Below are 13360 nucleotides of genomic sequence, written 5' to 3'. Positions count from 1 at the left end.
ACAATCAACGGCAGAGGTGGGGATTGAACCCAGGTCTCTGGAACATCACTGACTGCTGTGCCACTGTGCCCCACCCCTCCCCTGCAGAACGTATTGTTTCTTCCACTGCATCATGGACAATTGTAGACCTCATGGTCCTATGTGACTGATCCTCAGGAGGTAAGTGAGGATCAGCCTAGAAACGTAACATGGTTAATATTAAATGATTAATAAGCAGTATAATCATTCATATAGAATATTTCCACTCTTTATCAAACCCCAAAGGGGAAAATTTCTTCCTTGCTGCTACCTCTCCATATAAAATGGATGTTCAGAATGCAGCCATCTTTGACACACGCTTTGCCTGACTCCTGCCACTGACCGATTAATGAAATGAACAAGAGTAACAATATCTCTTGAAAATTATACTAGATCAGCAGCTACTTGTGGGTTAATGTGCACGATACCAATCCAGTTGATGTCAGTAAAGTTCAATGACATCTCTCGACCAGTTTATCAGGACCCAGCCAAAATGTCGACTTGATCAAATAGAATCAAGGACATGTATGTCGGGGTGTCTCTTGGAGTGGTGCCTCTCAGTATGCATCTCTTCCTGAACTTTTGTACTGAATACAAAATGGGAGAAAGCGAAATGTCAGAAAGTTACATTTTTCGCTGTAATCTCACACTTAGGAGAACATGTGGGCGACAAGAAGGATCATCCAGTAAATGGGAGCTCCACCAACCCTCTTGGCATTGATGCGGAAGTTGGCTCGCAGACTGAAAGGGAGCAGCTGACTTGACACCCCACCCCAGCTGTAATCTATTAAGGAAACAATCTGCAATGAGTAAAGTGACCTTTCGAGTGGAAGGTTTTAGACCTGAAATGTTAATTGTTCCTTTTTCGACAGATGCTGCTTTGCCTGCGAAGTGTTCCCAGCATTTAGGTTTTCCTTTTTGTATTTTGTTCAAGCTGTCATACTCCTGTGGTTTCTCAGGAGAATACTGCTTATGCACTGATACAGCTTGGGTGGCGGGGTGGAGATACGTCTCTACCAAAGGAGGTGTCAGCTGCTCCTTCCCTCCGCTAGCCTGCAGGTCACCCTTGGGCAAGGTGTAGCACCTGCTTAGTCTCCCCCACCACCACCACCACCCAAAATCAGGGTCACACGAAGCCATGGGAGCAGGTGGTACGTATCACAAGTCCTGGTTATGCGACTACTAATGCCAGGCAGACAATCTCTGAGGAGTATTGATAATGCCTGCCATCACCCATCTTGTAAAGACACTGTCCAGAAGAAGGCAATGGGCAAACCACTTCTGTAGAAACAATTGCCGAGAGCAATCACGGTCAAAGAAAGATCATGATCACCCATGTCATATGACACGGCACATAATGATGATGTAAACAGCTCTATATCAAACTGCTCTTGGGCTTTCTGTCTAAACACTCGTACAAACCCACGTTCCTTTTTGGAAAGGATGCTCAGTCTGGCTGCCAACCTTGTCCCAAAACCTAGGTGTGACCCTCAGTCCTCTGTGAATGCTCCTGCAGTGAAGGCTCGGTATCGACCAGCCACTGGTTGGGGGCTGGCATTGGGCACAGTGAGTGTAACTATCGCTGGGAATTAGCAGCAACTTGTCGGGCATTGACAAACCACGTTGACCCTCTGGTCTCGCTCTTTGACCTGTGCCTGGTCAGCCCAACTGTGTTGTCAGTAACAAGTCTCTCTCCACATACACTTCTCCATAAAGTAGCCAACATCATTAAAGAACCCTCCCACCCCAGACATTCTCACTTTTCCCCCCCTACCTCTGGTCAGGCCGAAGATCCAAAAGCCTGAAAGCCCAAGGACCGCTTCTATCCCACTTCTATAAGATTATTGAACAGACCTCTTGTATGGGCTCTTGATCTCTCAATCTAGCTCATGATAGCCTTGCACTTAATTCTCTGCCTGTACTGCACCTTATCTGTCAATGTAGCACTCTATTATTGCTTTTTCCTTGCCTTACCCTGATGTACTGATGTGGTGAAATGATCTTCAAGGATGGCATGCAAAACCAAGGTTTTACATAGATGCAGAATACATGTCATGATACTAAAGCAGTTTGCCAGTTTATAATGTTATAATGATGACTCTTTCGTGCTGATTCCATGAGGCTCTCATTCCTGAGAACACCTCTTGAACATTGAGGTGTCAGTGTGCATCATACTGGATGCTAATTCTTTTCCTGAGCTGTTGCAGCGAAACCCAACCTTCCCTTCACAATCTGATGCAAGTATTAGCCCTTTGGACAGGCATCAGGAATTTACCTTTATCCTAGGCAAGGTGCTGGGGATCTTGCTGCTTGCTAAACATCACTCCATTTGGGATCAGCCAACTCATTTATTAACCTGATATTAAACTAGGGCCTTCCTTGCCTAGTTTTGTACAAGGGTCCTGTAGATTACTTCCTACTCCTAATTTTTCAGTAAGAATTGCACCAACTCTTGTGCTTTCACGGTGTGGAAAATTCAACACTGCGTGAGTAAGTGCCAGAGTATTTAAGTGGAGTCGCTGCCCAGTAGCATTTGGCAGCTAGGATTACTTTACTCATAAAATACAGCTGGACTTTATTGCTCATAATAGTTGCCCTGATGACGAAGGCAACCTGCTTTCACACGCTAATCACACAGGAGATTAGTGTGCAAACTTAAAGCACACGGTATTGGGGGTAAGGTATTGATGTGGATAGAGAATTGGTTGGCAGACAGGAAGCAAAGAGTGGGAATAAACGGGACCTTTTCAGAATGGCAGGCAGTGACTAGTGGGCTACCGCAAGGCTCAGTGCTGGGACCCCAGTTGTTTACAATATATATTAATGACTTGGATGAGGGAATTAAATGCAGCATCCCCAAGTTTGCGGATGACACGAAGCTGGGCGGCAGTGTTAGCTGTGAGGAGGATGCAGGGTTAGATGAGTGGGCAAATTCATGGCAGATGTAATTTAATGTGGATAAATGTGAGGTTATCCACTTTGGTGGCAGAAACAGGAAAACAGATTATTATCTGAACAGTGGCCGATTAGGAAAAGGGGAGGTGCAACGAGACCTGGGTGTCATTATACACCAGTCATTGAAAGTGGGCATGCAGGTACAGCAGGCGGTGAAAAAGGCGAATGGTATGCTGGCATTTATAGCAAGAGGATTCGAGTACAGGAGCAGGGAGGTACTACTGCAGTTGTACGAGGCCTTGGTGAGACCACACCTGGAGTATTGTGTGCAGTTTTGGTCCCCTAATCTGAGGAAAGACATTCTTGCCATAGAGGGAGTACAGAGAAGGTTCACCAGATTGATTCCTGGGATGGCAGGACTTTCATATGAAGAAAGACTGGATGAACTGGGCTTGTACTCATTGGAATTTAGAAGATTGAGGGGGGGATCTGATTGAAACGTATAAAATCCTAAAGGGATTGGACAGGCTAGATGCAGGAAGATTGTTCCCGATGTTGGGGAAGTCCAGAACGAGGAGTCACAGTTTGAGGATAAAGGGGAAGCCTTTTAGGACCGAGATTAGGAAAAACTTCTTCACTCAGAGAGTGGTGAATCTGTGGAATTCTCTGCCACAGGAAACAGTTGAGGCCAGTTCATTGGCTATATTTAAGAGGGAGTTAGATATGGCCCTTGTGGCTACGGGGATCAGGGGGTATGGAGGGAAGGCTGGGGCGGGGTTCTGAGTTGGATGATCAGCCATGATCATAATAAATGGTGGTGCAGGCTCAAAGGGCCGAATGGCCGCCTACTGCACCTATTTTCTATGTTTCTATCTCTCCCCACCCCCCCCCCCCCAACCAATCTATATAACCTTCTTGGTGATTAAGGTGCTGTGTTTGGAAGGCAGTAACTTGGAGCTTCATTATACCCATGGATGTTCATTTACTTTACATATCTATAACTATCTACATGTTGTTTTTCAGATAAACCCAATTACAAGATGCTGTTTGGTGCATTGGATAACTCCTTCTTAATATCTTATGCCATTGGAATGTTTTTCAGGTAAGTGCCAGTGTGTAATTATATGGTTTGGAGTGAAGCTCATCATAGTGGATGCCCCCCCCCCCCCCCCCCCCGTAAGGGAGGACAGAGTAAAGCTTGCTCTGACTATTCTTCAGTCACGAAACTTATCCAGTATTAAGCAACTCTGTAACGAACGAGACGAGTAGTTTATCATCCTCTTTTCCAGCTATCTTCCAACTAAGATCACTGAATGTTGAAGCATTTTTGCTTTTGAGCACAATTGCCTCGGCTTCTTTTCTGGCACGGTGCACGTTCTTTGCCCTACGATATTGGCAAAAACTATATTCTCTCCAAAAAATTTTTGAGGAGTATAAATCATCCAAACCTAGTTTTTAAATTAATATGGAAGTCTAGGAGGAAAGATTTTAACAATAAATGTGGAAGTTGTGTTAGCAAAAGTGACGGAATCTGGGCAATTATGTTGGTTTATAACAGTATGATCATCACTGTTTATGTGACCCTGGTGATGGAGCATGCCTCTGTGATACACTGCAAGCCATGGCTGATAATCTTGGCTCAAGGTTGACTGTTGCTTCCATAACTTCACCTGCTCATGTGATGTTGGAACCCCACCCCAAGTCGTCGTCACTGATGCATTCACTCAGAGTACCTGAGGGATCTTTAATTCTCCAATCATCATAATTTGTGATTTTTATTAATGGTTTGAAATTTAAGAAAATGTGGAAAAGGAAGCCATTTCTGGCATTTATTTGAATAAAAATTTCAATCACCAGTTGCATGTAGCTGAACTTTTATTTAATTACACAAACTGAATGATGCCCCATGTCCAGTAGCTGTACTTTATACACTGACGGGATGTTACTTCTGCATTCTCCTCACACTCAGGCAGATTTCTCTCTCTTTCCAGTGGTATATTTGGGGAGCGTCTGCCTCTGCGCTATTACCTCACCGTTGGGATGTTGCTCAGTGGATTGTTCACCGCTCTCTTTGGATGTGGATTTTACTGGCAGATCCACAGCATCTGGTTCTACGTGTTTATGCAGGTCAGTGCAACTGTGTAGTCAGGAGCCTACTGACCGGCAAGGGCTCTCTGAGGAGGCTGTAGACTGCAGATTCCCCCGAGCACATTACCTATGTTTTTTTTCATCCTGCCCTGATTGTGGAGCTCACCTGTTTCCATTTAGTCAGCCATTTCAGATGCACGTTAAAATTATGAGGGATATATTTTACTTTGCAGAAGTTACAGTGCTGAATCAGTTGCTTGGTCGAAAGGTTTTGAGTAGCAGGTTTCTATTTTGCTTGATGCACTTACAACTAGATGGAACTTGTACAATGTGATTGCACTTGTTACAGCTTGTTGAAGCAATCAATACATTGCCCGTCACCTCTTTCTCAGCGGGAATTTACACAGTGAGGATTGCACAGTAGCACGGTCTTAGTTCAACTCGGTATTCACCTTGCTTGTTTCCATTTGCACTTGTGTGCATTCTGCTCTGGGGTAGAAGCCTGACCCTCTTGTCACTCTGCACTGCTCTTGCTGCAGGGACGCTCGGGCAGAGGGACAGTTATTGGTAAACCAAGCAACGCATCGAAAGTGGAGCAGACTCAACAGGCCAAAATGGCCTGATTCTCCTCCTGTGTCTTGTAGTCTAAAAGGTGGAAGCTGAGGGATCGGTTATAAAAGAACTAGGTTCATAATCCTTCACAAACATCGCAAAGCAGTTCACCAGCTTTGAGGCTGTAGAGGTGAGGGAGGAAGGAACGAGATGAGCTGCTTCACTGCTTTCAAGCATAGTCATACAGCATGGAAATGAGCCATTCAGCCCATCGTGTCCCTGCTAGCCAGTGAGCACCCATCTATATATTAATCTCCACTTGGCCCACAGTCATTGCAACTTAAGTGCTTGTCTAGATGCATAAACACTTACCTGCTTCCTCCGCCATTTCCAGCAGTACGTTCTCGGTACTCTGCATTCTTTGGCTGCATCACTGTCTGGTATGGGGGTGGGGGCTACTGCACAGGATCGCAGTAAGCTGCAGAAAGTTGTCAACTTCGTCAGCTTCATCATAGGTATCAGCCTCCATAGTGTCCAGGACACTTCAAGGAGCGGTGCCTCAGGAAGGTGGCGTCCGTGATTAAGGATCTCCATCACCCAGGACATGCCCTCTTCTCATTGCTACCATCAGGAACAGCTTCTTCCCCTCTGCCATCGGATTCCTAACCCATTGAACCCATGAACATTATCTCACTTTTACTATTTCTGCTTTTGTGCTACTATTTTTAATTTAACTATTTAATATATATACTTTTTACTTTTTTTTTATATATTTGTCACGTATTGCAATGTCCTGCTGCCGCTAAATTAACAAACTTCACGACATATGCAGGTGATATTAATTCTGATTCTAAAAGATTCCTTGAGATCCACTCTAAATTACTTTCCTCCTTTGCATACGTATGTCCTCCAGTTTTATCTACCTTCTGAGGGCAAAGATCCCTGCATTTTACCCTATTGTATATCTCTCATTATTTTATAATGCCCCTTAGTTACATCCCTTCTTGGCCTCCCCTGCTCCCTGGAAACAGGCCCAGCCCCTCCAATGAACTGAAATGCTCATCTCTGACAATGTCCCGGGCAATCTCCTCCCCACTCTATCCAGTGCTACCACATCCTTTACGCTTGTTACAAGGAGCAACGAGAGCAGGTCACCTGTCCTGTTGGTATCCAGGAGTTTGTGACTGATTTTGGAGAGAAATTTTACAAGAACATGAATGTGAAAGAGAAAACTGGGATAAAGTAAACTATTACACATGGCTGCTTGATCAAATATTCTAATTTTAGTGGCAGTGGAGCCTGTCTTTCAATGCAAGCTGTTTTTCTTCCCCGTTATTCCCTTCTCTTCACACAAAGACAAATGGCAACATGGAGCGCTCTCTCCCAAAAGTCTGAGGTGAGTTTCAAGGCTGTTAGACGAGGGCATTGAGGGATACGTGAGTTGGAACTGCTGTGATCGAAGTGCAGGCCTCTGGGCTGACTCTTACTGCCCTGTTCCGATTGGTCATCTTTTCACTGCTGGAACATTGGCCTGTAGAGTGCAGCACGCTGAGCAGCCAGAATTTAAAGGGCAACTCAGTGGAGCAGTTGGAGTTGTGAGGCAGTGGATCTCCCTGTGACCTGGGCTCAGTCCTGACCTCCAGTGCTGTCTGTGTGGACTCTGCCGGATCTCCCTGTAGGTTCCTCCCATGTCCCAAGATGTCTAGACCAACCACTGTAAATTGCCCCTAGTATGTGGAACATGGGGCAAATGTAAAAGGATCAGTGTGGGGTTATTGTAAATGTCGGACACAGATTCAGCAGGCTGAAGGGCCTGCTTCTATGCTGTATGGCCAAGCTTCCCTGACAACATCGTGTACAGACAGGCCAGCTCGCTGACCTCCTGCCTTTCCCACTGCCTCTGCCAGGAGCTGAACATGTTCAGTGTTGCAACTCTTACCCCAGCTGCTAACGTCTTTAATATCAGTTTAAGTCTTATCTGTGAGTCACTTACTTTCACTCATTTGTGTCGTTTGTTCATTTTTTTCCCCCCACAGATTGCAAATGGCTTGGTGCAGACCACAGGGTGGCCAGCTGTTGTCGCTTGCGTGGGTAACTGGTTCGGAAAAGGGAAGTATGTATTGTGTTTTGCTGACTCTGCACCAAAAAAAAATGCTTGCATGCTCGGGACTTTAATGTAAGAGGCCATTAACGTGGTGTCATGTGTCAAGCTATCTTGTCACATGAATTGGTTTTGTGGATAGATAATCCCCTTGAAAGAAGAAGTGAAATATCTTTCCTGTGGTGAGTCAGCCCCTCACCTTCCTGGATCTTGTCCTTGTTACTTTAGGATTGCTAAGGCCCAAATATATTTATTTCTATTCTTAGTAAATGTGTGTATTTGCTGGTAGCTTTGGAATTTACTAATTACCCCCATGACTTTGAGAAGTGCCAGTGCAACTTTTCCAGTGTAGCCTCATGATTATTACAGAGACAGCGTAATCAGTAACATAACAATGGGCATGAGGTGGATAGAGACCAAAGAATGACAGGCTTTTTCCACTTAAGGAAATGGGTAAACCAGTGCCTTTCGAGAATAACCCTTTCAGTTCACTTACATGACCAACTTTTTAAAAACAACAAGCAAACCTGAACTGAAACTCTTAAGTTACTATTGGTTTCTGAGATCCCATTTTGCCGAACTGGAGATATAATGGAAACTTTGAAAAATAATCAAAACTAAAACCCTATGGATACTGGAAATATAACATAAAATGCTGGGAAGACTCTGCAGGTAAGGCAGGATCTGTGGAAAGAGAATTGATGCTTCAGGTTGTGACTTGTGACTGGTCAGGAAAGGTGATGTGCTATAATGCATTCCAGCACAGTCGTTAAAGAAAATAAGCATATTGGAATTTGGTGTCACATGTACTGAGGTGCAGTGAAAAGCTCGTCTTGCATGCTGTTCGTACAGATCAAATCATTACTCACTGCATTGAGGTCAGACAGGATAAAACATTAACAATGCAGAATAAACTGCAACAGATATGGAGAAAATATATTGCAGGTAAACAATAAGCTGCAAGATCATAATGAGACTGTAGATTGTGAGATCAAGAGTCTTAACTTGCCGTACCAGGGAACAATTTGACAGCCTTATAACAGTAGGTACCAAGGCTCACAGGCTTTTGTGTCATCTGCCTGGGTGGAAGAGGGGAGAACAGAGGCTGCCTAAGTTGAGTGGGCTCTTCGATTATACTGGCTGCTTTCCTGATGCAGCGAGAAGTATGGAGAGAGTCCATGGAGGGGAGGCTGTAATATGCTGAACTGTGTCCACAAACCTCTGCAGTTTCTTGTGGTCCGCTGCACGCTCTTCAAAAGCGAGATTTGCTGATCAGTAGTGTTGCTGCCGCCTAGCCCTGTGAGCTGCTTTCAGCCCAGACCACTGGTACTATCTATGTGGAGTTTGCACGTTCTGTCTGGGATTATACGGATTGCCACTCAGTGCTCAGATTTCCTGCTTCATCCCAAAGGTGTGTTGATCAGCTGGTTAATTGGTTACTATAAAGTACCCCTAATGCAGGTGAAGGAGAATCTGGCAGGATTTGATGGGCATTTGAGAGAGAATAGATTACGGGGAAATACATTGGGGAATAGGATTGATGGCAGTGCTCTGAGCTGGCATTTACTTGATGAACCAAAAGTCTTGCTTTCATGTCATAAGAAACTGAGAAAATAAAATATGGGAAAGTGCAAGCAAGTGAGGGTAATTGACTCCTTCCAAAGAGTTGACACATGAAGTGGGCTGAATGACCTTCTCTACTGTGTAGAGTGCAGATAGTACAGTCTTTGTTTTGCTGTGAAACCTGCATGATTTTAAATTCTGTCATTGTAATTTGGCAAGAAAAATCACTCGAAGGAGCTGAAATTAATATGCTTTTCCTGATTCTATGTCACTTTTTCTTGGTTGAAAGACTCACTTGATTCACATCATGATCAAGCTTCCCAGAAATGGTCTCAGGTTTGATACTTAGTATTGCCTCATTTCAGGAGTAATGGGTTCAAGGTTCAAAGTATATTTATTGTCAAAGTATGTGTGCCGTATACAATCTGAGATTTGCCTTCTCCAGACAGCGACGAAACAAAGAGAACCATGGACGCCATTCAAAAGAAAAATATCAATCCCACACCCATTCACAAAAAAACATGCAGACAACAACAAGAACATCAACCCCCCCACACGCAAAAAACAAATTGCGCAAATAGCAACAAGAACATCAACCCCCCGTGCAAACAAACAAATCACGCAAATGGCAAGATCATCAAAACTCGCCATGCACAAAGAAACGAATCGTACAAATAGCAACAAGAACATCAAACCCCCCACACGCAAAAAACAAATAGCGCAAATGGCAATAAGAACATCAACCCCCCGCGCAAAAAAAAACAAACAAATCATGCAAATGGCAACAAGAAAGAATGAGTGAAAACACAGACAATAAAAAGAAAATTGAAAGAGTCCAATCAAACTATAGTCCAATCCATAAGCCACCGACACAGAACTTTGGTATCGTCCTCTGACAACATCGAAGGAGGGAGGGGGAGAGAGAGAGAGAGAGACCATTCGAATGCAGGGGCCTTCCCTCGGGAGCAGCGAGTGAGAGACTCGCACACAGACACCTTCCTTCGGCAACAGCGAGCAAGAGGCTGGTAGATGGTGCTGAACACTCGCTCGCCTCAGTGTTTCAACCGTCCTCGACTCTTTAATTGGCGAGATCAGCAAGAAATGGAGTTGATCATGGGCTTGTGCCCCATCTCTAAGCTCCTTGACCTCGAGGCTACTCGCCTCCTGGAATCTTCTTGGAGACAGCAAAGCGCCAGATCTCTCAATTGGCCTGAGATCACACCATCAAACTGGAGATCACATGCTCTAATAGTACCAGAACCACATTGAAAGGAAAAAGACATAAAAGAAGTGAAAGAAACAGTTTTGTGCACTATCTGGAAGATGTCATTCCAAGGTCGCATTGTTCGCTGGCGCCATCTTGACCGGAAGATGGGGCTATTAAAGGTGTCTTTAATGACAGCTGACCAGTAAGGGAAGCAATTGGGCAGATTTTCCTACTGCTGCTTTGAACTTGGCTGATCTTAGGAAAGTTTGTGAAGGTTTATCCATAAAATTGAGATTGGACTGGGACACCTTCCTGGAGGTTGTGCCACCTGTATGAGGGAGGCAGGAGGATCTGGATAAATGAACTCTAGCTGATTTATCCTCCCTCGGGTGAACATGGGGGTCTAGGTACCTCAACATTCAAATGTTGAATCTGTCACTCTTGGGGTGAAAAGAGATCAAGTTCTCACTTTGCAGGACGTACGTCTCTTGTATCTGAGCAAAAAAAAAAAATCAGCCCCTTGAAGCTCAATGAAATGAAAGCCGACCTGTAACTTTACCTGGAGAGACGAGAGCTGCTGCAGTCTGGAGGAACTCGGCTTTACCTGTCTGGTTCCATATCTCTAGCAAAAATCATCATCTGCTCTCAAGATTGTTCAACTGTCCCTGAATATCAAAGCTTTCCAATAAACATACAGTAGCTTGTCTTTAGTAAGATGGGAAGAAAGTTGTCTAGCAAATAATCCCAGGCACAGCTTGCAATACTCAGTCAATAAAGGCAGGTAGACTCTGAACAAATCCACACTCTGTTCAGGGTCTTGAGACAACAACCTGTCACCATCTTTGTTAAATCCTTTATCATGATTTTACGAGTGTAATGTTATTTTTGCTCCCATTTAACTTGACAGGAGAGGTTTCATTATGGGAATCTGGAACTCTCACACATCAGTCGGTAATATTCTTGGCTCTTTGATCGCTGGAATCTTCGTGTCCTCTGCCTGGGGTTTGTCATTCATAGTGCCTGGTGCCATTATTGCAGGAATGGGAATAATCTGCTTCTTCTTTCTTGTAGAGTGTAAGTATTGTGTTGCTTTTGTACATCAAAGTAAATTTATTATTAAAGTACATATATGTCACCATGAACAACCCTGAGATTTATTTTCTTGTGGGAAGACTCAATAAATCCAATAACTATAATGGAATCAATGACAGACTGCACCAACAGTTTGGACAACCATTGTGCAAAAGACAAACTGCAAGTACTTAAAAGAAAGAAAAAAAGTAATAGTAATAAATAAATATCATGAACGTGAGATGAAGAGTCCTTGAAAGTGAGTCCATGGGTTGTGGGAACAGTTCTGTGATGGTGCAAGTGAAGTTATCTCCTCTGGTTCGGGAGCTTGATGGTTGAGGGGTAATAACTGTTCCCTAACCTGGTGGTGTGGGTCCAGTGCCACCTTCCTGATGGCAGCAGCGAGCAGAGAGCATAGCCTGGATGGTGTTGGCCCCTGACGATGGGCACTGCTTTCCTGCGACAACACTCCGTGTGATAACATTCAAACAACAAAAACAATTTTCTTTCATTTTAACAGCTTTACTTTCTCCGTTCACATTTAGTACACCAGGCTGCCACTCTTACCCAACCATCCATTAGGCATGCCCATAATGAAAGTGAACATCCCAACTCATATATATCAATCAGTATATGTCCATTGGTTTAGATTCATTACTTTTACCTCTAGTTGTTAGGTTTAATAAATTTCTTAAAGATAGCCTATACTCTCACCTGGTGCCTCCAGGGTACTAAAAATTATATATAGCAACTGAAATGTCCTTTAGGGTATGGGAATTAGTTCTAACCCTTGATGTTGATACAGTTAAGGCACCAAATGTCTTCACTAAGTTCCTTCAGCACTTCAAGAGCTGGAGCCCCCTTCTTTGTGAGACAGTCAATTGGTTGTTCCTTTGTGGTTGACCATAGAATGTGATGAATCTTCTGTGCTTGGACAAGTTCCTTGATGCTGCTTATCTCTAGACGAAGCCTCTTCTCTGTAACTAACTTGGTAGATTTGATGGCATCTACCAAAGACTAGTTTTGTCTGTGACACAAGTTATTTGTAAACCGTCCTCCTTTGGGTCACCATGGAAAAGCTCAGAATAGAGTGCGGACAGAGAAAAAACAGCATTGTCAATTCCTTCAGACATTGCAAGGCTTTCTTCTGCCAGCATACAACTCTTCGGATCCTTTTTGATTGCCAATAAAGAGCTGAAAATCTCTTGTGCTTGATGCCAAATTTCAGGCATCTACATGATCGGCAAGTACTTTGATCAAGTACTCCAATCACATGACATTCTGAATTTTGCCAGTAAGAAACGGCTGCATCCACTTGTGATGTCTTTCTACCTGTTTACAACGTTTTCTTTGACTCTTTTATACCAGTAGAGTGATGCACCTGCTAGACCATACACATACTTTTTGAGTTGCCACAGTCTTCGCTTCTGGCTTCAGATAGGGGTTGAATGTAAATGTCCCATGACAACTCCATTTCCTGTAAAAATGCTGATTTTTATGTCCACAAAATGGGGTTGTCAATGCTTTTGACATATCACTGTGAGAAGTAGTTGGGGAGACTCTGATGCACATGTTGGTGAGTCTTTGTGGAGTTCTTTTATGTTCAGTTCCTCAAAACCTCTACCCACCAGGCATGCATTTGATATGATTCCTGTCAGGGTTTCTCTCAGGGTGCACACCCATCTTGAAGACATTGTCTTTTGGCCACTGTCTCTGACTTCCTCAAACAATCCGTTATTTCTTCCAGTGGCTTTGCCTGCTTGTCCTAACACCTCAGCTTTGTATGAGATGCCAGTGCCTTGGTGTAGAAGTCTCACACTTTGTCCTGTTTTTAAGACTAGACCTTCCATGTTGTCTTTGCTTTT

General features: G+C 43.9%; 1 protein-coding gene across 1 annotated transcript in view; it reads left to right on the top strand.

Annotated features, from left to right (window-relative positions):
• Nucleotides 1-13360, top strand: part of slc37a2 (solute carrier family 37 member 2) — a 72731-nt gene that overhangs the window by 40630 nt on the left and 18741 nt on the right. Inside the window, exons 4-7 of the mRNA XM_072238385.1 lie at nt 3937-4015; nt 4905-5040; nt 7590-7666; nt 11332-11498. Of these exons, the coding sequence (XP_072094486.1) occupies nt 3937-4015; nt 4905-5040; nt 7590-7666; nt 11332-11498 (459 nt within the window). The remainder of the gene's footprint in view (nt 1-3936; nt 4016-4904; nt 5041-7589; nt 7667-11331; nt 11499-13360) is intronic.

This window comes from Mobula birostris, chromosome 20 (genome assembly GCF_030028105.1).
Source record: "Mobula birostris isolate sMobBir1 chromosome 20, sMobBir1.hap1, whole genome shotgun sequence".
NCBI lineage: Eukaryota > Metazoa > Chordata > Chondrichthyes > Myliobatiformes > Myliobatidae > Mobula > Mobula birostris.
Note: the sequence above shows the minus strand (reverse complement) of the source record. Positions and strands in the feature narration are given on the sequence as shown.